The sequence below is a fragment of the Argopecten irradians genome, chromosome 12 (assembly GCF_041381155.1).
Source record: "Argopecten irradians isolate NY chromosome 12, Ai_NY, whole genome shotgun sequence".
NCBI lineage: Eukaryota > Metazoa > Mollusca > Bivalvia > Pectinida > Pectinidae > Argopecten > Argopecten irradians.
In genome coordinates this window covers 25,462,553-25,489,955 of record NC_091145.1, presented here as the reverse complement: position 1 = coordinate 25,489,955, position 27,403 = coordinate 25,462,553, and the positions used below count along the sequence as shown (strand labels likewise).

Here is a 27,403-nt window from a genome sequence, read left to right as displayed (position 1 = left end):
AGTTTCAAATGTTTAATGTGTAGGCTGGGTAATACAAAGATTTTACGTAGATATTTAATGCGTAAAGATTTTGAAATTCTTGTCTGTTTCTGACAGGGGAGAAAATCAAGGTTGCAATTTTACGAGAATTTTGGTCTTTTTTGGTGGGGAATTACCATACTTGAAACTTTGACAATGGCAAACGTTTTCATTGTCGCCTATGAAAACTCGTTTGGTTCAGTGATTCCTCTATAATATAAGCAATAGCAGATTAATCAAACATGATCTCAATTTTTATTAGGCATCCATATATTACAATGCAATACATATTATCCAACTTTGAACAATAACTAATGAATTATAGAGATCTAGTTACCACAGCAACTAACATTATCGGAAAAATAAAGCCCATTACTGTGTTATTGGACCAGTAGTTTAGGAGGAGTTTACCGGACAGCAAAACATGTGTATAACTATAAACCAAAATCAAAATATCATCTGATGTATTGAAAACTATGACCGCTATATTTGTCATCCTTGAAACAACTACTGTATATAGAAATTATCAGATTAATTGAATATTATCAATTTTTTAACCTATCAGTGCCCTCCGTTATATTTCCACTGTAACCATGTGATTTGCAAAGTCTTTGTAATTATCTGGTTACCATAGTCATCAAAGTTGTCGTGAAATAAAGTCTTCTTACACATCTACACACGGCACAAAACATCAAGTTTTTAAGTGTCATTGAAATTATAGGCAAGCTTTCCGGACGACAAACACACAGAAAACAGACAGACACACAGACAGATCAATGAGAAAGTGATAAAAATAATACTAGAAATGACATATCTTATCAAAATTCTTCTGAGTTAAGAAACAGTAAAATAATCTCCACTGATTATAATTGAACTTTCCTAATGTTGATATTATTACGACACATTCAATACAAAGTCACAGTACCATCCTCGAGACTCCAAGGGTTACTATCACTGTCGTTGTATTCACCCTTGGAATACGTCACAGCAAACTTGAAACTTGAAACTTGAAAGCTCTGTGGATGTGAATTATGGTGTCGTTCTATGTAACATGTAATAGTCAAAGGAAGTCTGTGCGATGATAATACTCTATATAGAGAGGGGAAATGTATAAAAATAGTCATACAATGTTGAAAAACATTCTTATTTGCATTTAGCTATGAAATGTTGCTTATTACCATACATGGTAGTATGTAGTAAATACCAATATCTCTATACATGAAATGTAATGGTACCAGTTTCCAGTTTTAAAACATTGTAATTTACAAATTTTATTATGTTTTGTTTAAATTGTTAATATAAGTTTATGTAAACTTATATAAACTTATTTTGTTTGTTGATAGAATAAAGAATAAATCTTTAACATCTGCAGAAAAAATACACTTCAACAGTCAATACTTGGCAACGTCTTTCCTTTGTCCAGGTCCCAGTTTTATGAACAATCCTTAGGCTTATTGAAAATTGGTAAAATTGTAAAATTTTGCTTGCAAACTGTGAATCTGTTAAATGATCTGAAAGAAAAAAACGTGACATCAATGCTTATAATGAATATTTCGTAGTACATGATGAATAAAAGCGTTTAAATGTACAATTTCATTGATTTTGCAAGTGATCATTTTTCCAGATCAACATGCAACATTAAGTTCTTTTTTTAACACTGTCACAATAACATCAGATTTTCGCACTAAGCTATTCTCCGATGTTTGTTTTTTTCATGGAGATATGAAGAAAAAGAAACGGACAATCAGTAGGTCGGATCTAGTATGAAAACGAACAAAAATTATTATATTTTGAATAAAAAAGCAGAGTTCATAAAGATATTTCGCACAAAAAATATTTACATTAACAATGAAAATAACTAAAGATACTGGCCTTAGATGGTTTCAATATAGATTATTACATAGAATATTGCCTACTTATTATTTTTTTTACAAAAGATACATATAGCTGACTCTCCATTCTGCAGTTATTGTTGTAAATACGATGAAACGTACAAACATATATTTTCAGAGTGTAGTGTTGTTAAAAGATTTACCTTATTTTTTGGAAGATCTAGATTTTGAAAATGTTATATTTGGAAATGTAAAGGCAAGCTCATCTTCTAACTTCATAATCCTTTTGTTAAAGATGCTCCACCGCCGACAGAGCATAAATGATATTCATCATTTGAACAATAATTGGTGCTTAATCGTGTATATATATGTCTAAGTAACACAAAAAATAAAATAAAAAAGATTATTTTGCCTTTGGTGTAGGCGCAATCAGTACTTCATTCCATATAGGATATAGTGCCATGGAATTTTTTCGGGATGCAATTAATTATTTTTCATATCTTTAACTTGAAGTAAAATTAGTAGCTGAAACTTCTCAATGTTGGTAATGGTGTAAAGTAGGTAACTTTTTTAACTGAAGAAAAATACTAAATAGTCTGCTACTGTTTTTGATAGTGAAAAAATACTATTTGTCAGCGGTGGAGCATCTTTAAAAAGATATATATATACTTTAAAATTCAAAAGCAAATTTTTAAGTCTGAAAGTTTTTAAAGATATTATTTTACAATACTATAAATCAGAAAAACTTAACTAAAATAATGAGAAAGGGTTTTTGGAAAGATGGGGATCCATTCCTACTATTATTAGGGGAAATCCCCCAGAGGACAGTTCTTAACTGTTTTAGATACAAAATATTCTTGCTTTCATGTACATTGTTTTATGTTGAAAAGATATATTTGTCAGTTTAGTGATTTGTTTCACTTTTCTGAAGCATATTGTATTCCATAAGTTTGTAAAATTCTGATACAGTCTGTAAGTGTTGAAATGTTTGTATTGTCATGTTTTAGTCAATTAAATGAAACAGTAATAAGGTAAAGACGATTATCGATATCTAGTTCACCTATATGTTCAGGTTTTTTTGAAGTTATGTAGAATACAACATATATATATATACATATATATCAGATGAATAAAACTGAAAGTAGTATTAACATGTCTATATCATTTGTGCAGTCCCTTATCTTTAACTTGAGCTCAAAATATGTATCATATTTGTAAAGTATTGCCATTAATTACACTTGTACTAGATAACATTTTTAATTAATTGTCTTTGCTGAAATAATGCCTTGTATGTAGTGTCTTGTTATCAGCAATTTTATTTCATGATTTCCAATTTGCAAAAGAATGTTTTATGTAATGTCTTATGTTTGTATTGTTGATGTACATGTGTTCACAATGAAAACCAATAGAAATTCAATGATAAAAAAAAAAAGATATTTCGCACAAGTTTGAAAAATGTAAATACTCCTTAGGATATTTATTGTTAGAAAAGTAGCATTATATACATGTTCTTATGATATTTATAATATTAAAGACATTTTTTTAAAAGTGTATAGTTCATACGGTCTAAGTTAACTCTTGTTAGACAATTTTGTAAATACATGAAGTTGTTTACATCAACTACAAATAGTCTGAGCCAATTTCACAGCAATAATGTGTACACATGTGCATTTGTATTGACTATAGATACAGTGAAGCTTTAAATTGTTTAAAAATCAACAAAAAGTGAATGTTATATTGATCAATCAATCTTTTATTAACCAATATATTCTTTAATTAAATCTAGAAAAAAAAGATATTAATTATAAGAGCATCAACTCAAGGTATCTGAGGATTGCTAAATGTAGAAGGTCATAAGGAAAATTGGAACCTCATTCAACCTCTATGTCTATAATGAAGTGATAGTTTCTGTATAAAAAAACATGGTCGCTATAATAATATAGAAAGGCAACAGAGAAAATGTGAAACTGTGGATGTAATGAAATTGAAGATGAGATTCACTTTATACAGCAATGTCCTATGTAGAAATCACACAAAGATACATTAAAAGGTATTATTATAAATCTCCTAATGTTTTCAAACGTGTGCAGTTATCAAGTGTTAATAATGTTAAAGAATTAAACATTCTTGGTAAATACATAATATGATGCTTTTAAGAAAAGAAAATCACACTATAATTTTTTTAAACAGACATATGCTTGCATCTTATCTATACATTTGTATATATTTAATTGTAATGTGAAGACACTTATCAAACATGAATTGCGATGTGTATAAATTAGTGTCAATTAAGTCATAATATGATGGTCAAAATGATAGGTACATCTTCTATATTTAAACATATGTCTCTGCATGTTCTGAACAAAACATTAACTACCGTATAGTTAGATGTTTTTGTTAGTATATATATAAAAAAAACCATGCTCATGTTCATTTAAAATTTGTATTAATAGTAATAATATAACTATTCGAAAGGGAAATCGGAGCAAACCAGTGTATATTGAAGTATCAATTATGTTTGATATATATACAGACATATGTATAATGTCATAATTACAATTACTATAACGGTTGAATTTTGCATAATTTAATTATCACTCTCCTTTATTAACATGTACTGTATACTGTAATGGCCGTAAGGCCCGCGGAATAAAGAAACTTGAAACCTGATGAATCAACATACATCAGCATCGTTACTGTTTTCTGGTAAATTTTAATATACATTCAATAGATTGTTTTAAAATTTCATTAAAAATATAATTTGAAAAGCGCAGGACTCGTCTTCCTATTCAAATCTTAGTCAAAATTTCCTAAGCTCGTAAGTACTCTGATTCAGCTAACCTGTATCGGTCATCGTAGCACTTTATTATGTTTTATTTCAACTAAGACTTTGATTCTGATGAGCAAACTTCATAATTGTCTTCAAGTGTATGTGATTTCCTGCACACCTCAATTCCTAAAGTACAAAATCAAACTCGGCTTATCAAAAGCAGGTATTCTCATATGAAGTAGAGACCTTTGTCATCAAAACATGGGTATACTCGGAGCGGCAGATTTACACTAATCCTTTAAATAGTATAGATAAAATAATGTTATATAAACATCTTGGAGTCAAACGTACTATAATACAACAGAGGTCGGATATAACTCATGGTCATCTTTCTTTATGATCTACTGATATTTCTCTGGAAATTGAGGTAGGTACCCCAAGCCTCTAATCGTATGATACCTAAGAAACGTCCAGATATTTACGATACCATACCTGTAACAAGATGCTTATTCCTTAATTAATTGTGTGGGAGGATGTTGGTAAATACATCACCAGACATAATTTACCAAATCAGTGCTACCAAACAGAGTAGGATTTGGAGGTTGTAATAAGAAGGATTGTCGTTGAGGAATTGGACAGTTTTAATGAAGTCAGATGGGCCCAGTTTGATAAACTTTTTGAAGAGATAGAATATGAATTATTTATTTTGAATTGATAGAGATTATTAAATTATGAATATGCTGTTATTTTGGTTTTTGTCATTTATGTTCCTACTAATTATGATCTTGAGATATAACGAGTTGGTAAGTATGTTTAATGCGTGTTTGGTTCAAAATCCGTTATACATAACAGTGTAGTATTGGTGTTGCAACTTGCACCGTCTAAGTCGGTGGGGTGAACTTCTTACAATGGTAATGGTTCATTGCTACATGACCGCCATGATTATTGACAATATATCTGAAGCGTAGTTCAATATCGTGGTGACTAGGTTGCACAGCAACGCTGTAGCACGATACATTTTGTCAGGCTTTTGGTTTTGTTTAAAATGGCTTTCCTAGTTTTGAATAGCAACGTATTGCCGTATTTGCCTCCATGGTAAATGTAATATGTGTATATAACAACGTATTGCCGCATGATATCAAGTCACGCTGCATAACCGCCATGACAGTCTTACGAAATCCAATACGTAGTTCAAAATCGAGGTCACTAGGTTACTTAGCAATACTGTATGCCTATATTTACCGCACTCTGTAAACTTTTGAAATTGTTTAAATATGGTTTCCCGCTCTGTGACGTCATCTGGATGGGCTGTTTTAAAACTCCCGCGCTGTGACGTCATTTGGACGGGTCGGGAGGGGCTGTTGAAATGTTTTCCCGCGCTGTGACGTCATCGTTTAAAAATAGTTTCCCGCGCTGTGACGTCATCATAGAGGGGCGGGAGGGGGGAGGGGCAGTTGCGCCCTTAGTTTTATACTACTGCTATACAAATTCCTTTGATTTCTTGTTGTTGGATTGACCGCGGTAATTATATCTGCTTGTCACTTAAAGTTAATTGAGTAATTATTTTACGTACACTGGTCCCCCAGGTGGTGTATAATTAGCATCTGAGTTATCAAATTTAGCACAATACATTAAATTATGTAATGAAATAAGAAATAACATGTTATAAGCTAAAATTAGCATAATCCCTCTACACTAGTCTTATGTATACTTAAGAGGGTTGTTGTGTTTCAGTGTACATGTATGTATGGAGAGAGTGCACGTGAGTGTGTGTTGCATGGATGCAAGTGTGTATTCTGTGTATTGTGTTTGTATATATGTTTTGTTTCAAACCGATGCGCCGAAAGGCTGAAGGTAATAAAATAATTGAATTGAATTGAGTACTGACCGGTAGGATTAGAGCTGTAAATGTCAGGTGTTGATCCACGACCACCGAACGGACAACACGGCACTATTTTGGAATATCCAGGATATGCCTACCGTTCACGGCCAAAGTACTAGTGTAATAAACACTGGAACCTGGAATTTTTACCTCTGTCATTTTTCATACTGTTCGTAAATGTTCATAACATTTTTCACGCTTGTCATTTGCAAATAACTAATATCACAATGCAATTGCTGAAAAATCACCCGGATGATAGGTGTGAAAAAATTCCACTTCTATATGTTTATCCATCAATCAATACATGTACTTTACCGCTTTGCTGCCGATAAAATGTAACAGCACTATGTATATTACTTGTAATATAAGATTTCCTACAGGATTAGTATCATGATTAATTCGCAAAATCAATTCCACTATTTCCGTGTAGATATCAACAAAACACAACATTACACTGCGAATACAGACTGCATATTAATATTCCCTCAATGTTTTCACGTTCAAACAGTATACAAGTACAGCTTGTATGACTTTGTTTTCTTTTAAACAAGCTGAAACAAATGAACAAAGTTCTGTTGTTTTGTTGATGCATTTGTGATCACTACTTTATCTTCACACACAGATATCGCCCTCGGTCGTTCTATTTCATTTGATGACGTCAGCAGTTCCTTGACGTTGGTTCCGTCCCCAGACATCTGTATGACGTTGTGGGAGCCCCGTCCACAAACATACACGTTACCCTCCCTGTCTACGTCTATACCTGTCGTACCCTTCACGACCCCGACCTTCAGTACATCTGTGTGTGTCCCGTCAGACAGTCGGGTGACGGCTACAGAGTCAGGGTCAGAGGTGTAGATGCTGGCAAAGACACGTCCATTCACCTTATCACTGGCGAGATGCAGACATCTAGATTCAATGTTATGGAGCATTGTAGCTTCACCTCCGTTTTGTGGTACACTGTAAAGTGATGTTACTGTACCAAAAACAAACGTATTGTTATTGTATGTGATACCAAGACAGTTCTCCGTAACGTTTTGAATTTTAATTTTAGATATGACGGTCAAGGTTAAATCCGTTATATTGACTGTACATATGGTTTTATCTTCGTACAATGTCACTGCCACAGTGTTGTCATCAACACGGCAAAGGTCGCACAATGCTTCACTCAGCTGGACTTCACATTTAAAATCACCGTTCTCCGTAAAAAGTTTCACTTTGTGATTTGCATCGTCTCCTACAACAATACGTCCACCAGACAGGAGGACTACTCCATACAGAGCACAGTCTTTCTCGTCAGTGGGAACTTTGATGTTGATCTTTCTGGTCATCTTCAACTGACGTTCGGACAATGCCGCAGTATTTGGTAATTTCCTCTGTTGTTGATGGACAAGTATCGTCCCAAGGGTAAGACTGGTCTTTGTGTCCAATGTGAGTATGTCAGGGTTATACTCGTGTCTCAGACTGGTAGACCTTGACGACTTCTCCAACTCCTGTATCAGTGCCTTACACGACTCGACCTCCGCCTGACCTCTCTGGAACAGACTGATCGTTCCCACGGTGTCCTCCTTCAGGCTGGCATCCTGTGATGACGTCAGAGTCTTCTGCATAGCGAACATCAGCCGTTCACACTTCTTCCGCGATACATCTAGGTTTTCCTTCTCCTCTTTGAATGATGCTGTCAATTTGTCTGTAAGCTCTTTCTGAAGTTCATCAAAACGCTCGTTAATCTTCGTACGTAGATCCATTAAACTTTGTAGCGCGGTTACTTGGTCTTCTTTAATGGTGTGCAGCTGCTCCTCGACATCTTTTATCAGTATCTCCATGGCATTTACGCATTTTCGAAGTTCTCCAAGAAGATTCTCAATTTTCGTGGTTTGTATCTTGTCCCGGAAATCGTCTGCTGATGCCACCGCCTCACATTTCCGATGATCGACGATGATACACTTGTGACATCCAAGGATCTTATGATCCTCACAGTAATACTCCAGTTTCTCCTTATGTTTACCACACTCAGTAGCCGACATCTTCCGTCGAATGGTGGCTGATTTGTTCCTTTCTGTGATATTCTCGGGCTCACAATCATCGTGAATCAAGTCATGATGACCGACTTTACAGGATTCGCAGAAGTAAAATTTGATGTGATCACACCAAAACTTCGCCGGAATGTTCACGTTTCCTTTCTTCTCACAAGGTTTACACATGATCAGTGTATTCGCATTTTGTAAATGTTGGATCATTTCTACCGCCAGATTGTCGGTAGGAAATTGTTCGGCCCAACGTTGTTTGTCTTCTGACTGGTTTAACGGCTCGGTGTCCCTACGACATACTGGACACGAGAAAGAAGACGTCGACGCCATCTTACCTGACGATTCATTGACGATGTAGCTAGCGAGGCATTCTTGACAGAATGAATGAAGACAGGGGAGGGACTTGGGATGTCGGAGCTGTTCCACACAGATAGGACATTCAAGCATCAAAGTGTCGAGAGATTGACTACCGAGGACATTGTCTGATGTCTGGTCCTGAACAAATCCACCTTCCGCCATGGTGAAGTGGTGTTTACCAACCTTAAAACAAAAGCAATAATGTGCAAATTAAAATCGCACAGCACTATCAATAGATTAATGGAACGTGTAAATGCATGGTCATTAACTTTTAATTAAATAGCATCCCACTACTTTGCAAACATGGGTCTAAAAATGTTAATGCCTTCCTGTGTCTGTCTTGAACTGAAAAGAAATGAATGAAAATAGAAATCGCGCCCCTTTGAATTCCCCAACATATTACTAAAAAGGATGTTTAGAAATAAAATCACCGGGGCCAATCGTGTAAAACTTTTTACGCTCTGGACGCGCTACATGTATATTTATAACTTAAGGGAAACACCAGTTTAGATAGAAAAAAACGTTTTGAGAAATAGACATGATAAATATGTTGTGTTTAAATCTCGTGAAAAAAAAATAAAACGCAAGTTTTCCAAGGAAGAGCGTAGTAATTCGTCAACATGTAGAAATAAACTAGTTTTAGTGTCTTATATTAAGCCTTTAACCTGAATTTTGACAGGTAAATAAAACCGTGGCTGAATAGTATGATATTCACAATTTCAAAAAATAGTCAAAGCTCAAACTGGATTCAGAGCATATAATCATTACATTAATTGATTGGTTATTGTAAATGTGGCTGTTCTAATTATTTTATCTCAATTACGCACGTGGACTTGTAAAATTACATTTGATATCACTCCATACAGACCGTGTCAAAATACATATAACTTTGCTGATATTTTATTACGTTACATGATTATTAAAACTGTTAAAACAAACGTTAAAACTCAATCAATTTCTTATCGAGATATAAATATACGCAAGTTTCTTTATTTCAATAGTCCAAAGAATTTAACAAAAACATTTAACCGTTGATGGACTGCTTTTGATTTGCAATCTGATCAGAAAAAGGTAACTTAACATATCATTCGAAAAGATGAAGTAAACCAATCGTAAAAAAACTTGATACCCCGAGCTTGATTGATTTTTTTTCAGATATGATTCTCTTTATTGTTAAATAATTAAACAAATGAAGAACAATTATACAGTCTGCTGATCGTGAGAAGGTCGGTATTAAATATGGTTTATCAACCAATCATTTCACGACTGAAAACAAAGATAGCACTATAAAATGACAAGGGTTCAGCTATCACAAAGAGCCACAACATGAACATACTACAGTCTCCTAAACACGCCTGCATGGACGTCACACACGCAACAATCCTCTTACACGGGAGTCCGTCTTTAAGATCCCGGATGTTAATAGGACGTAAATCTAATCAAGCAAGAAACCAACCAACAAATCGAAGACGATCCATCGCTGAGCAGACATTTAGAACATTTCGGAGGTATGTCGCCGCTCATTTGTGTGAAAGTTGGGTGCACAGATATATCAAATACTCTAAATATATCTTCTTGATTCACGAAAAAAAAAAAATTATTTATTTTAACAACATTGTAAAATTCTACATTTATATATATTACTTTCGAGTAGAAGAAAGAACGATTTTCAAATTGGGTTTCTCCTTGATTGCTCATTATTTTGTGGAGTGGAGTGGAGTTCTCTTTACAAAACTGTAGATTGATTAAACTGTATTGCTATTTAACATTGATTGCATAATTTTCTTGTCATTATGAATAAAGTAATCAATAAAAAGATATTGCTATAATGGTCGATATATTGGACCCATTTAAGCGATACATATCGCATGTCTTATTTACACAAATATACTATAGCCACATGTATAAATAGTAGAAAATAACCGTAGCCTCGTGAATAATTTAAAAGTAAATAAATAAATAAACATCATTTTGATAGTTAGTTCATTCCATGAGGCACTGCATTAGCAAAAAAACAGCATGTGTTCAATTAGTGCTTATATGGACATGATGGAGGGAATGGTGACAAATATCGAATTTTGAGCATCGTCTGCCCATATTGTGCACGCAATAAAATCAATCTAAACGAATAGATGTGTTTGCCTATTATAAAACAAAAGTAAACACGTAGTTGTCATCCAAATATTATATGCACCAACATTTGATTAATAAAATATTCTCAATATTAATATATTTACACATTTATGTTGTCTACTTTCGTTTTAGATTACAGATATACACCATCACAGATGTTTATGCATTCCGGTCGGGTACGAAATGGTCCCTACAAATGTGTGCTAGTGGAACACTGCCGCTGTGAACCATTTGATTAGTTAACATCCATGTATCAATATGGCGGCCAGGTCACCACAATCTATTCGGTGGTCCCACTTAAATGTCTCGCAGATCTATTATTTGGCGGCTACCACATATCTAAATGACGACCACATTATATCTAATTGACTGTCGTCGGATAATTATATATAGCGACCGCCAAGTAACCTCTATTGTATTTGCATAAGCATGATCTGGTTCACTAGGTTTCCCAATGGATATCAGTGTTTACCCAATAGAAAACGAAAGTAAACACGAAAATGTAATCCAAATGTGACATCAATCAATATTTCAAATATGTATCAATATCTAATAAAAATATTTATAAATATTTAAAATATACATACACATGTACGTTATTTCAACACAGATACAATTGTCTACTTTCGTTTTAAACATATTACTATACAGAGGTTAAATCAAACAATATCACTTCTTAATTGTCAGAGGTATTGTCACATAAATAACCGTACATATACCTTTTCAAATTTATTGTCAGTATAGAATTAATAAGTAATAGGCCTACTTACTTAAAGTAGCAGTTTTCACAGGAACATCGTCATTGTTGTTACCCTCGACCACCTGTTGTAACGCTTCGTTTCGAAGAAAGACGATTCTAATATACAAACACGGTCATAAATTAATCTAGTCCGGAATATTTTACACTCTTATTTTGCATTACACGAAATTTTCGAGTTAAAAGTTAAATGCTATTGTACATTAATAACAAGGGCGTACTTGTGAAATTACATGAATGAAGATCAATTATGTATAATTACCATTTTAGTTTATAATATTATAGTTTAATATTATAAACGTGATCTGTAATAGACGATCATTTTCCTTCATTTTCCTATTGAGATATCAATAAAGTGTAGAGGTCAAAACGTTGTTAAAATCGTCGATATTTTTAACAATGGTTGTCTTGTGTTATTTCCATGAACATTTTGAGTGTGTAATCCGGCACACTTGTCATAGTGTCCGTGAAACTCATTCAGTGACGAAAAGACAGTAATAGAACTCACGTATAGTAGCCATGCTTGTATTGCTATTTAATGACATAAAGAAACAAATGACGAATACATTTTTAATGCTAGGAATTTTATCAATATGCAAATTTTGAAATCAAAAATTGTTTTTACTTCATTTACATATCATATTTTAGTTTTTACTTTTAATTATCACCCGCATGATAAACAGCATTAAGCAAATAAGCATTGCATGTAGGGATTTTTAAATCAATAAGCATGTAAAGAATGTAAAGACTTTAAGTTTTTGAACTTTTTTCTTTCGATTTTAACTTTCGATTCATAGACAAACGTATTGGCACAGTGAGAATATCTGTCCATGTTATACATTAACAGAGCCCTGTCCATTTTACAATTTTGCTACCATATAATGATGAATTTCGTTTTATATAGTAAACATTAGAAATACATTGTTTATCTGTTACCTCAGAAGTATATGACACGATATGACACGATTAATTAATTAATTAATTACTTAAACATTTATGTCAAATTATGAAATTAGCTAACGTTGTCAATATTTTATATATAACAATAAAGTAAAAAGATACTATCACTACTAAAATCAAAACAATTCTTCATCGATAATACTACAGGAATGAAAGTGCGATAATTCTAAATTATTGAGCACATCTTGATGTATGGAGAGATCCAAGAATTGACAAATCAGCGTTAATCCAGATCTGTAATGTGACGCTAAAAATAAGGGGACACCCGGGTTCGAACCAGGGACCTCTCGATCTGCAGTCGAATGCTCTACCACTGAGCTATATCTTGACAACCGCGATTGAAAATTAGATGATATATATTTCTGATGCAATAATATCGGATTCAGGTGTCAACATATTTATTTACTTCTTCCATAATCTTATAAGCTATTTTTAAACGTCAGCACTAAAATAAAATAAGACATAATCATGGAAAGTTATATTTGTATTGTTTACAAGCTGACACCCTTAAACACACGTATATAGACCGTCAATTAACTGTGTAACATCATTATAAACCTTTATTACCCTAATCCGTCGTCTGTGTCAATGTGTTAATGTACTCAGGTCGTAGGTTTACGTCGACAAACAAAATCCTAGTCGTATGTTTACAGTTAGTATACGTTAGTATATCCTGTCGTCTGTTGACGAAGCATAGTATTATCTATAAATAAATCTGACTATGACGTCAGAAATCGTACACCAGTCGTTTTACTGTCATGGTATAAATATAGCCGGGGTTGAGACAGGAGGACACCGAGGTACGTAGGCCACTTGACATTTTTGTTGTTATGATATTTTGAAAATGGAAAAAGTTTTGGCTTGATTTTCTTATTATGGAAGTATATAATTAATTGTTTGTGCTTTTGCTGGGATCTTTATACCAAAACCTGTAAAAAGTATGTTTATCAAAAATGATCATTCTTCTCTATTTCAACCACTCAGTTTTGTTTATTCATTAATATAATTATATTAACCTTTAAATGAAATTTGAAAGGTGATTATTTTCCAGGGTTAGAATACTTTCAAATTTTGTATTTTAATAAAATATCAAGAACCATATCTTTGAATAGTTTCTGTCTAACATCTTTTTGTTGTTTTTAAATAAATTGTATATGACGAATGTTTTAACATTAAAATAATTTTTGAGTGAAAAAAACGCTTTTAGAAAGTCTTAATTCAAAAACTATGTGTCATACATTTTAGCCTTTCTATTACGTTGCAACAAATCATTGTCGTTTAGTTTTTTACTTGCGTTCGGTTTGCATGGATGTCTTGAAGGCCATTACAGTTTTAATTTTCAATTGAATTATTGATGAAAATTATTTGTATTGAAGTCAGTATATTATAAACCCTTATTATTAATACAATGCATTTTAATTTCCTTTTCTTATGACATGTTTTTGAACGTTCGTTTGATAAGATTATTTCGTTGTTGAAAAACATATATTTTGTGAAAAGTCTGGATTTTAAAAAGTATGGCTAATATTTCAAAGGTGTCCGACAGATGGAGCCCTTGGTCAGGTCAATCGCTTGACCTTCTCGGATTCGTAAATTGCCACACCCACTTTGACGAGGAACCAAGGCACGTGAGCTATGAAATACTTGGGTACAAAGGCCACACGGGTACCCCCTGATTCTGTCGGCGAGTGTCTCGACCCCTTTACCGCCGGGGTAGAGAATTCGTGGATATAAATGGTATGGACAAAGCAATGACATTTGTCAGAGAAGGTGATACATGTTCTGGCAAAGGCCTTAAAACCAACGATAAATCAAAACATTTTAGGACGAAAAAATGTTAAGACGGAAGAGGACAAAGAAGAAAGTGATTTGGAGAGTGAAGGTGAAAACACAGACATGTTGGATAGATAACGAAAGTGCACAATTCACATTAATTTGATAATTGTAAGCAATGCATGTTCTGTGAAAAGATTGTGTTCGGGGATGAATTGATGATTTCATAACTTTGCTAAGAAAGAATTCAAGGATATTTACACTGAGTGACGTTTAACTCTAAAAAAAAGCATCAGAATTATGGAATTTTACACAATTATCCAGTAAAACATTTTCATCGTCAGCATGGCAACCATAATTTTTAGGATTTATATTCTTTTTGATGACAATTCTAACATTTCACCAGCTACAATACCAGCGAAATCATCCGTATGTTGAGATACATTATTTATGTATATTAAATCTCAGCCTATGATCATGAAGTGTACAGTCGAGATATGAACATGTCTGGGCCAAGCCCAATACAGAACTATCGACCTCTTAACTTAACATGACAGTGGCGAATGCAACAATCAAAGGATTTCCAAATAAACTATCAAATATAAACTGAAGAATAAGTAAAAAGCAGAAATATGGACTTATGTATAAGAAGACGTGTCTGTCAAAGATTACAATTTCATAATCATTATTATTGATTCCTTGGATTATATAACATTTACATGGTAACACCATAGATATAGATTTTTGTTAGATTATTATTTACATACTTTCATTTCCTTCGTACTTCAAGGTTGATATTTTCATTCGCTCTACGAAGACAATCATAGAGGGACAAACTAACCTGAACTGAGTTGGAGCTAATTGATTATCTTAAATCTCGTAATTCGTTGTTTACATGTCCACGTGATGATCTTTCGGCTTTATGTTAAGAAACAATTTGTATCTTGAGGTACACAAACCAAATGTTGAGGGAATCCCTACATGCTGACGATCCTTTCTATACAATAGTTTATCAGTGTTGTAGATTGTTTTCTGAGTTGAAAACAAATCACGTGTTGAATTATGTTTCCAACAATCAGCCTGCTAGTGCAATAAGTGAAAATATTTACAACATTATTTCTTATCATTTTCTTTGTATTGGAAAGCATGATTATGCAATGATATTGTTACAGAACCAGTGAACATTGTATGTGTGTCGATTCGATGACTAGTACGATGTATACGATGTTACATTCCTCAGACAAAGGACAAGGCAGCATAAACTTGAACAGAATGGTGTAAAAGTGTACGAGTTGTCTTTGAAATGAAAGTCAAACATGTACATACATCATAATGCTCTACCATTATAATGGGCCGAAGATAACTCGACCTTACTACTCTTTGCCTAATATCCTGTGATATGTGTGCGATAATCTGGAAAAATCCAGATCAGCTGACCTCCCACATCAACACCATCGATGCCAGTAATAACATTGAACTCACTTATGAAGAAGAAGCCGACAGCACTATGGCTTTCCTAGACACCTGGAAAAGAAGACCGAAAAAGTATTGGTACATAGGGAAAAGACCCACATAAAATACCTAAACGTCAATACCCACCATCTATTAATCAGAAACTAGGCGCAGTGCGATCATTGCTCGATAGATGCGAGACCGTTGTCACAGAACAGCAGGACCAATTTGAAGACCAAAATCAAATATACGGGTACAAAAACAGTGTCAAAATACAGAGAAAACCAAAAGAAAACATACAAAGGATAACACCAAAATCAAAATCCAAGTCGTCATCTCGTAGATAAAAGTTATGTCTGAAACATACAGCGAATAAGTATACCCTGCCTTCACTCCATTTCTAACAGGAAATGCCATCCGTCAGAAATATTCTGTCCATCATCCAGAGTTACGTCATCGCAGCTATCTGAAACCATCCAGAGAATATACTGAGGCTATGACATAACAACAGTCATGACACTACTCAGGACAATCCACATCATTCTATAGTACATCCTAAGGATAAAACATGTTACAGAGTGTGTCTACAAGATCGGATAAAAAATCGTACATGAGAGAAAAAGAAAGACGCTTTGAGGTCGACCATGATTAACAATTGCAAAATGCGGAATCCCAGCCTCAATCTGAAAGAAAACAACAGTTTCAGGTCAATAAATCGACTGCTTTAGACCATGTCACATAAAACCATGTGATGGACTGGGAGTAATAGACAACGAGAATGATATCTTCAAGTGAATACGCCGTAGTAGCCCAGTATTAAATCGAGACGAGGGGACACACAGTCTTCGCACATATATGATCAGATATTAGACAAAGAGTATCGAGATCGAGTCATTTCGGCCCATTACAATTCTAAATCATAGTACTGTATACTTTGCAGTGTCGACATTTACATTCGGTAACGATGTTCGAGTTTCATTTTAAAGACAGCTCGTACACTTATACACCTTTGTGGTCTGACGAAAGTGAAAGGGTACGCATCGTTCTAGTCACCGGAACGCCACACATAACATTATAACAGGTTGTTCACCAATACACATTTTATGTGATGATTTGAGTATTTCCTAAATTATAAATTTGCGTTTGGTAAGGTTATATTATATACCTATAGGCAAGAATTCACTTGTAACACACGAGTAGCAAAATTCAGTTTCATCAACGTTTCTTATAAAACATGTAATAAAAGTTCATAAAACCTGTTCAGAATGATTACATAATTTATATGCATGTATATACAGTGTAACATGACCAGGGAAATCTTAGATTTGTACATTCTGAACAGGTTTCATGCTCCCAAAATACGACAAACTACTTAGCGCATACTTTAACACCTATATACATGTATTTGAAATGACGTTAAACTTGATATGTTAGATCACCCTTTATCATTTCATAAATGTATTTCGGCAATGGTTTAGAGACATGTAAATCTACATCAGGAGTAAACACTTCTCCAGCAGTCCTTTCTGTGTAATCCTTATATCAGAAACTGATCATTTTCAATTCAAATAAATCTTGTTTTTCTTATGAAATAATCGGCTACATGCAGTGTTTACTAGTTATCCGTCTTATAATCTTCAAACAAAACTAGACTAGTTGTGAATTTTCGATGGGCGTCCTCAAACAAAAGCTCATGATCATATATATATATATGGTTCTACTGTAACATATGTATACATCCTCCTAATTTTTCAGATGTCCCCGTCAACAATATGTTCGTGATAAACCTGTCCTAAATAACTTTGAACATATAAGTTAAGTTTTGTTTTCTTGGTGTATACAGGTAATGTTTTTCCCCAGAATATAATTGGATTTAATGACATACGTTTCACAAATATGCAACACCTGTTCCAACGTACGCGTACGATAATAAAAGTCGAGCGATGAGAAGAATGAGGATTTAGTATTGTGCAAAACATGACCAATTCAGCAGCTAACTGTTTAATCTGCGTCTTTCTACTACAGAACAGAACTATGGAGTAAAACAACGACTTCAAAACAATGACTGGCGTTGGAGCGTAAAGAGGACGCCTGGTATACATGTACATGTAAAACACCTGCCCCCGGACATGCACATCTTGATATGTACATGTACATACAGATGCTTAAACATGTAGGATAAAATCAAATTTAAAGTAATAGTATTTTACACCAAACGGAAATCTATGTTTTAAAACCATGATTTAACACTCAGGCCAAAAAAAAAATGTATGTTTAGGGTTACGTTGGCAAAAAAATAGTGTCTGTTGGTCAGGACGATTTTTTTAGTGTCTTTCACTCTAAAAGAATGGCCGGAACCGGAGTCTGAAATCGAAATCCTGACTTTTATTTTTTTCGTAGTGGGGAAAAATTAGGGTCGGGGGTAAAAAATTAGGGGCGGTAGGGTAACCCTAAACAGACATATTATTTTTATGGTCTCATCTTAATACTGTATTGTAACGTTTAAGCTGATTACAGGATATCTCATATGATTTTTGAATATTAATATTCATAACTTAACAAACCAATTGTCTGCCTCAAAATGCCTTGCTGTGATAAGATTTTGGAACAATATGGTCTATATGTAAGGAGACCATCTGAAAAGGTGAAAAGGGGAGACAATCATACTTCTGATAGCCATCCTCGAGATTTCAGGGGTTACTACCACTATCTTGATATTCCGCAATCCCGGAGCTATATACCATAGCAAAAAATACAGGCGTGTTCAGGAGGAGAAAACGAAAAACCTGTAAGACAATCACAGGCCTACAAAAACTTTCATTTTTAAGATACAAATGGAACGACATCTGAACTTGAACGAAGTAAAACAAGTGAACAGTTATTGCTATATAAATCAGGTAAACTTATCTGGTCTCATCTGGTCAGTACAGCACATGATGTCTGTCAGTTTATGCTATAAACAAATTCCCAGTGCGGGTTGTGATATTACGACAGAGATATATTAAACCCGCTTTAATGATCAAAAGATGACTGGATATCAAAATTGTCTGTTCTAAACTTTACGCATGGTTCTAACAAAAAGAAAGTATGTTCAATGCATATATTAATATAAATGGGAGTCCGTCCTGAAAGTTCAGAATCCAATATATCAACAATTAGTTGGGGGATCAAATTCCTGTGTTATTCAACTATTAGACCTGGTATACTATGGTAACGAAAAATCAAAATAGACATCTGATGTCTTCAAATCCCTCTCACTACTGTATTTGTCTATCTTATCCATAACAACTTTATCGACAATGTTCAGCTTAGATCGAATCATTATCATAATTTCAACCAATCCAGCAGCCTTACCGTTATAGTTTCTGCTTGCAATGCAGGGACGTGTAGAAGAATGTACCTGTTGCCCCCTATTGGCGATGACCGTTGAATAAGGCGACTAAATTTAGGATAAATCGTTTTACTTCTCTTCCTTACTGACTTTCTGCTTTCTAGCTCTAGGTTATTTTTTTTCTTGCTCTGAACTGCCGTCATTCATATTATAACGGATAGTTGAGTAATCGAGGATGGGCACAGTGCTCTTTGGAGATGAGGGACGGGGGGAAAAGGATAAAGAAAACTCTAACATGCTTGTGACCTGATATTTAATTAGAACGACAACAGAATCCAAGTTTTACTGGATTGGAGAACCTAGATCTACAAATGTATGAAATTTGAGACATTTTTCATTTTCAATTGTTTTAAGCATAAACGTGTATTATTAGTAAGTCAAATTGTGTAAGTCTGATAAATGCCTAAATTTTCATGGTAAATATTAGGGTAACATTTTACTATTATAATCAGATATGAAACAAATGGACATGAATTTCTAGGACAAAGGTGAAAATTCACATTTTTCATGAATTTCATAACTGAATTATCCCAAATTATCGAACATCACATAATATGTATATAAACCTTTGATATAAAAATCGATGCGCTGTGGTTGTTTTATAGTTTTGATATGTTTATATATCATTCTATTGCAAAATTATCATATATGTAGCAAATAGACAGGAAACACTATTCATAACTAAAACAATTTGTTACAGTATGGTATTCATTTAGTAAAGATCAGATATAACACTATTTTAAGAATCAACAATGTCATGCTATCATGCTATGCGGCCAAGATTCCCATCACATTGGATGACGGAAGTCAAAAAACGGATTTTTTACCTAAGTTACATATAACTGGAAAAAAGTGATTATAAAGTCGGCGCTTTTTGTTTCGAGAAATTTGGATCCAATTTTAAAATGGGTATCTAAAACTAGCACAATCGCTTCCCATATACACTCAAATGTAATTAATGACTGAAGCTTAGGTATTCTAGGATTAAAAGAGCTCGTTTATTTCCCTTTTCCACCAAATTCATGATAAAATGTCTTTGTATCACTACTGGTTTTGTTTGTACTGATGAAAAGCTTAAAATCAATACAATTAATTAAATATCAATATCCGCAATGCTGCACAAATGTTTCAGAAACAATCTGGTGGTATAAAGGTCCTAAATGATGATGGATTGACTGAGATATCTACGTGTGTACGTGTTATGATAGACTTCACTATATTATAAATTATCATCGTTTTTTTTTTTACTTGAATGAACTTTAATTAAAAACTATTTCGCACTAAATTACAAAATGGACTGGATACGAATACTTCAATTTATAAACGATATTGAAAAGTCATTTCTAAATTATATCATATTGGCCATACTTACCGTCTTGAACTATTAGAACTAACTCATTAAGTAACAGATTACAAATATAAGTGCTCAAAGTTGCAAATAATTGGCGTTTTCAAGAGAAGCTTCGATATTTATCCCACCTTTTCCTATCCTCTCACCAATAATGGAATTGTACGGTCAATTTTTGCGGTTTTTCATAAATTCATGTACAGCACCTGTAAACATGGAATTTTTTACCTTTTTTCATGTCATTTGTAAATAACTATTCACAGTAAATGTTCATGATACATTTTTTTCATTTTTCATACGTCGTTGTCATTTGTATAAAAACTAATATCACAATGCAATTGCTAAAAAATATCCCGGATGATAGGTGTGAAAAAATTCCACTTCTATATGTTTATCCATCGATCGATACATGTACTTTACTGCTTTGTTACTGCTTTGTTGCCGATAAAATGTAACAGCACTATATATATTACTTGTAATATAAGATTTCCAACAGGATTAGTATCATGATTAATTCGCAAAGTCAATTCACTATTACCGTGTAGATATCAACACAACACAAAATTACACAGCGAATACAGTCTGCTATTAATATTCCCTCAATGTTTTCACGTTCAAACAGTATACAAGTACAGTTTGTATGACTTTGTTTTCTTTTAAACAAGCTGAAACAAATGAACAAAGTTCCGTTGTTTTGTTGATTTATTTGTGATCACTACTTTATCTTTACACACAGGAAATCGCCCTCGGTCGTTCTATTCCATCTGATGACGTCAGCAGTTCCCTGACGTTGGTTCCGTCCCCAGACATCTGTATGACGTTGTGGGAGTAACCCACAAACATACACGTTACCCTCCCTGTCTACGTCTATACCTGTTGTACCCTTCACGACCCCGACCTTCAGTACATCTGTGTGTGTCCCGTCAGACAGTCGGGTGACGGCTACAGCGTCAGGGTCAGAGGTGGCGATGCTGGCAAAGACACGTCCATTCCTCTGATCACTGCCGAGATGTAGACATTTAGATTCAATTTTATGGAGCATTGTAGCTTCACCTCCATTTTGTGGTACACTGTAAAGTGACGTAGGTGTACCAACAACAAACGTGTTGTTATTGTATGTGACACCAAAACAGTTCTCCGTAACGTTTTGAATTTTAATTTTAGATAGGACGGTCAAGGTTAAATCCGTTATATTGACTGTACATATGGTTTTATCTTTCATCAACATGTCACTGCCACAGTGTTGTCGTCAATACGACAAAGGTCACACAATGCTTCACTAGCTACTCTCACATTTAAAATCACCGTTCTCCGTAAAAAGTTTCACTTTGTGATTTGCATTGTCTCCTACAACAATACGTCCACCAGACAGGAGGACTACTCCATACAAGCACAGTCTTTCTCGTCAGTGGGAACTTTGATGTTGATCTTTCTGGTCATCTGTAACTGACGTTCGGATAATGCCGCAGTAGTCGGTAGTTTCCTCTGTTGTTGATGGACGAGTATCTTCCCCAGGGTAAGACTGGTCTTTGTGTCCAATGTGAGTATGTCAGGGTTATACTCGTGTCTCAGACTGGTAGACCTTGACGACTTCTCCAACTCCTGTATCAGTCCCTTACACGACTCGACCTCCGCCTGACCTCTCTGGAACAGACTGATCGTTCCCACGGTGTCCTCCTTCAGGCCGGCATCCTGTGATGACGTCAGTGTCTTCTGCATAGCGAACATCAGCCGTTCACACTTCTTCCTCGATATATCTAGGTTTTCCTTCTCCTCTTTGAATGATGCTGTCAGTTTGTCTGTCAGCTCTTTCTGAAGTACATCAAACCGCTCGTTAATCTTTGTACGTAGGTCTGTTAAACTTTCTAGTGCGGTGACTTGGTCTTCTGTCATGGACTGCAGCTGCTCCTCGACATCTTTTATCAGTATCTCCATGGAATTAACGCATTTTCGAAGTTCTATAAGAAGATCCTCAATTTTCGTGGTTTGTATCTTGTCCCGGAAATCGTCTGCTGATGTCACCGCCTCACATTTCCGATGATCGACGATGATACACTTGTGACATCCAAGGATCTGATGATCCTCACAGTAATACTCCAGTTTCTCCTTATGTTTACCACACCCAGTAGCCGACATCTTCCGTCGAATGGTGGCTGATTTGTTTTCTTGCGTTATATGCTCGGGCTCACAATCATCGTGAAACAAATCATGATGACCGACTTTACAAGATTCACAGAAGTACGATTTGGTTTGCTCGCACCAAAATTTTGCCGGAATGTTCATTTTTCCTTTCTTCTCACAAGGTTTACACATGATCAGCATGCTTGTATTTTGTAAATGTTGGATCATCTCCACCGCCAGATTGTTGGTAGGAAATTGTTCGGCCCAGCGTTGTTTGTCTTCTGACTGGTTTAACGGCTCGGTGTCCCTACGACATACTGGACACGAGAAAGAAGATGCCGACGCCATCTTACCTGACGATTCATTGATGATGTAGCTAGCGAGGCATTCTTGACAGAATGAATGAAGACAGGGGAGGGACTTGGATATCGGAGCTGTTCCAGACAGATAGGACATTCAAGCATCAGAATGTCGAGAGATTGACTACCGAGGACATTGTCTGATGTCTGGTCCTGAACAAATCCACCTTCCGCCATGGTAATGTGGCGTTTACCAACCCTTAAAACAAAAACAATAATATACAAATTAAAAAAGCGCAACAAAATCTTTCTGTCTGTCTTGAACTTTAGAGATGAATGAAAAGTGTCAAAAGCGCCCCTTTGGATTCCCCAACATATCACTAAAGAGAATGTTTAGAAATAAAATCACCGGGTTTTACGCTCTGAACACGCTATATACATAAGTTATGGGAAAACACTAGTTTAGATAGAAGAAATCGTTTTGAGAAGTAGGCATGATAAATATGTTGTGTTCAAATTTCGTGAAAAATCAAGGAAGAGTATAATAATCCGTCAATACGTAGAAACAAAAATAGTTTTTTATTGTGCTGTACTTTATCCTCTATTTCGCACACAGTACAGACAGGTAATATAAATTACAAAAAAAAATACAAAAAAAAGCGAAACTAATGCATATAACCATAACATTAACATAACTATACTATTTTATCTCAATTACGCAGGTGGACTTGTAAAATTATATTTGATATTACTCCATACAGACCGTGTCAAAATACATATATCTTTGCTGATATTTTATTACGTTACATGATTATTAAAATTGTCAAAAAAAACGCTAAAACTCAATCAATTTTTTATCAAGATATATATCTTATGCGATGAGCAAGTTTCTTTATTTCAATAGTCCAAAGAACTCAACTAAAACATTTAACCGCTGACGAACTGCTTTTAGTTTGCAATCTAATCAGAATAAGGTAACTTAACATATCATCCGAAAAAATGAAGAAAACCAATCGTCAAAAACGCGATACTCCGCGCTTGATTTCAATTTTTGTCAAACATGGTACACTTAGCTGTTTAATGATTAAACAAATCAAGATCAATTGTACAGTCTGCTGATCTTGAGAAGGTTGGTATTAGATATGGTTTATCAATCAATCATTTCACGACTGAAATCAAAGATAGCACTATAAAAAGACAAGGGTTCAGCTATCACAAAGAGCCACAAAATCAACATACTACAGTCTCCTAAACACGCCTACATGCACGTCACACACGCAACATTCCTCTTACACGGGAGGCCGTCTTTACGGTCCCCGGATGTTAATAGGACGTAAATCAAATCAACCAAGAAACCAACCAACAAATCGAAGACGATCCATCGCTGAGCAGACATTTAGAAATATTTTGGAGGTATGTCACCGCTCATTTGTGTGAAAGTTGGGTGCACAAATATATCAAAGACTCTAAATATATCTTCTTGATTCACGAAAAAACGAAGTGGTTATTTATTTTAACAACATTGTAAAATTCTACATTTATATATATGACTTTCTAGTAGAAGAATGAACGATTTTCAAATTGGGTTTCTCCTTGATTATTTTTAATTTATTTTCAAAGTGGAGTTTCATTGTCTTTACAAAACTGTAGATTGATTAAACTATATTGCTATTTAACATTGATTGCATAATTTTCTTGTCATTAAAATAAAGTAAAATTAATAAAGTAATCAGTACAAAGATATTGTTATAATGGTCGATATATTGGACCCATTTAAGCGATGCATATCGCATGTCTTATTTACACAAATATACTATAGACACGTGTGTAAATAGTAGACAATAATCGTAGCCTTGTGAATAATTTAAAGTAAATAAATAAATAAACATCATTTTGATAGTTAGTTCATTCCATGAGGCACTGCATTAGCAAAAGAAAAAAAGCATGTGTTTAATTAGTGCTTATATGGAGGGAATGGGTTGTCAGAAACAAATGTAATTTGACAAATATCGAATTTTGAGCATCGTCTGTCCATATTGTATGCGCAATAAAATCAATCTAAACGAATAGATGTGTTCACCCAATAGTAAACGAAAATAAACACATCCAAATGGTATATGCACCAATATCTGATTAATAAAATATTATCAATATTAATATATTTACATTTATACCATTATGTATTTCTATACAGTATACGATTGTCTACTTTCGTTTTAGATTACAGATATACACCGTCACAGATGTTTATGCACCTACACATGTGTGCTCATATAATGGCGGCCAGGTCACCACAATCTATTCGGTGGTCCCACTTAAATGTCTCGCAGATCTATTATTTGGCGGCTACCACATATCTAAATTAATATTTAAACTAAACTTTATAACTAATTGACGGTCGTCGGATAATTATATATTGCGACCGCCAAGTAACCTTTATTGTATTTTCGTTATCCTGAATAATCTGCGTAAGCCTGATCTGGTTCAGTAGGTTTCCCAATGGATATCAGTGTTAACCCAATAGAAAACGAAAGTAAACACTAAATGTCATCCAAATGTGACATGAATCAATATTTCAAATATGTACCAATATTTAATAATAAATATTTATCATTATTTAAAATATACATACACATGTACGTTATTTCAACACAGATACGACTGTCTACTTTCGTTTTAAACATATTACTATACAGAGGTTAAATCAAACAATATCACTTCTTAATTGTTAGAGGTATTGACACATAAATAACCGTACATATACCTTTTCAAATTTATTGTCAGTATAAAATTAATAAGTAATAGGCCTACTTACTTAAAGTAGCAGTTTTCACAGGAACATTGTCATTGTTGTTACCCTCGACCACCTGTTGTAACGCTTCGTTTCGAAGGAAGACGATTCCAATATACAAACACGGTCATAAATTAATCTAGTCCGGAATATTTTACACTCTTATTTTGCATTACACGAAATTTTCGAGTTAACAGTTAAATGCTATAGTACATTAATAACAAGGGCGTACTTGTGAAATTACATGAATGAAGATTAATTATGTATAATTACCATTTTAGTTTATAATATTATAGTTTGATATTATAAACGTGATCTGTAATAGACGTTCATTTTCCTTCATTTTCCTTTGAGATATCAATATGAAAGGTCGGTAAACGTTGTTAAAATCGTCGATATTTTTAAACAATTGTTGTCTTGTGTTATTTCCATGAACATTTTGAGTGTGTAATCCGGCACACTTGTCATAGTGTCCGTGAAACTCATTCAGTGACGAAAGACAGTAATAGAACTCACTTCTAGTAGCCATGCTTGTATTGCTATTTAATGATATAAAGAAACAAATGACGAATACATTTTTTAATGCTAGGATTTTTATCAATATGCAAATTTTGAAATCAAAAATTGTTTTTACTTCATTTACATATCACATATTTTTACTTCTTAGCACCTGTCACCCGCATGATAAACAGCATTAAGCAAATAAGCATTGCATGTAGGGATTTTTAAATCAATAAGCATGTAAAGAATGTAAAGACTTTAAGTTTTTGAACTTTTTTCTTTCGATTTTAACTTTCGATTCTATATATCTATCCATGTTATACATTAGCAGAGCCCTGTCCATTTTACAATTTTGCTACCATACAATGATGAATTTCGTTTTATATAGTAAACATTAGAAATACATTGTTTATCTGTTACCTCAGAAGTATATGACACGATTAATTAATTAATTACTTAAACATTTATGTCAAATTATGAAATTAGCTAACGTTGCCATTATTTTATATATAACAATAAAGCAAAATGATAAAATACTATCACTACTAGAAATCAAAACAATTCTTCATCGATAATACTACAGTAATGAAAGTGAGATAATAAAGCTTTACATTACTGAGCATATCTTGATATATGGAGAGATCCAAGAATTGACAAATCTGCGTTTATCCTGATCTGTAATGAGACGATAAAAATTAGGGGACACCCGGGTTCGAACCAGGGACCTCTCGATCTGCAGTCGAATGCTCTACCACTGAGCTATATCCCCTTGACAATCATTATTTGAAAACAGATTATATATATATATTTCTGATGCAATAATATCGGATTCAGGGGTCAACATATTTATTTGCTTCTTCCATAATTTTATAAGCTATTTTTGAACGTCAGCACTAAAATAAAATAAGACATAATAATGTATATTTATATTTGTATTGTTTACTAGCTGACACCCTTAAACACACGTATATAGACCGTCAATTAACTGTGT

General features: G+C 34.0%; 1 protein-coding gene, 1 non-coding gene and 1 pseudogene across 2 annotated transcripts; all 3 read right to left on the bottom strand.

Annotated features, from left to right (window-relative positions):
* Nucleotides 1–250: 250 nt before the first annotated feature.
* On the bottom strand, nt 251–11,903 carry LOC138336545 (tripartite motif-containing protein 2-like). The gene is made up of 3 exons (XM_069286059.1): nt 11,790–11,903; nt 6,509–9,069; nt 251–1,529 (listed from the first exon to the last, which is right to left on the bottom strand). Exon 2 carries the CDS (start codon nt 9,046–9,048, stop codon nt 7,045–7,047), a length of 2,004 nt encoding a protein of 667 aa, XP_069142160.1. The 5' UTR covers nt 9,049–9,069; nt 11,790–11,903; the 3' UTR covers nt 251–1,529; nt 6,509–7,044.
* Nucleotides 11,904–21,022: 9,119 nt separating this feature from the next.
* LOC138336543 (uncharacterized) lies at nt 21,023–26,026 on the bottom strand (annotated as a pseudogene).
* Nucleotides 26,027–27,109: 1,083 nt separating this feature from the next.
* Trnac-gca (transfer RNA cysteine (anticodon GCA)) lies at nt 27,110–27,181 on the bottom strand. Its single transcript has one exon. It is a non-coding gene; the product is annotated as a tRNA-Cys (tRNA).
* Between the last annotated feature and the right edge of the window lie 222 nt (nt 27,182–27,403).

Excerpts from the sequence above, each read along its gene's own strand:
- LOC138336545 (XM_069286059.1), bottom strand. The coding sequence starts at position 9,048 with ATGGCGGAAGGTGGATTTGTTCAGGACCAGACATCAGACAATGTCCTC.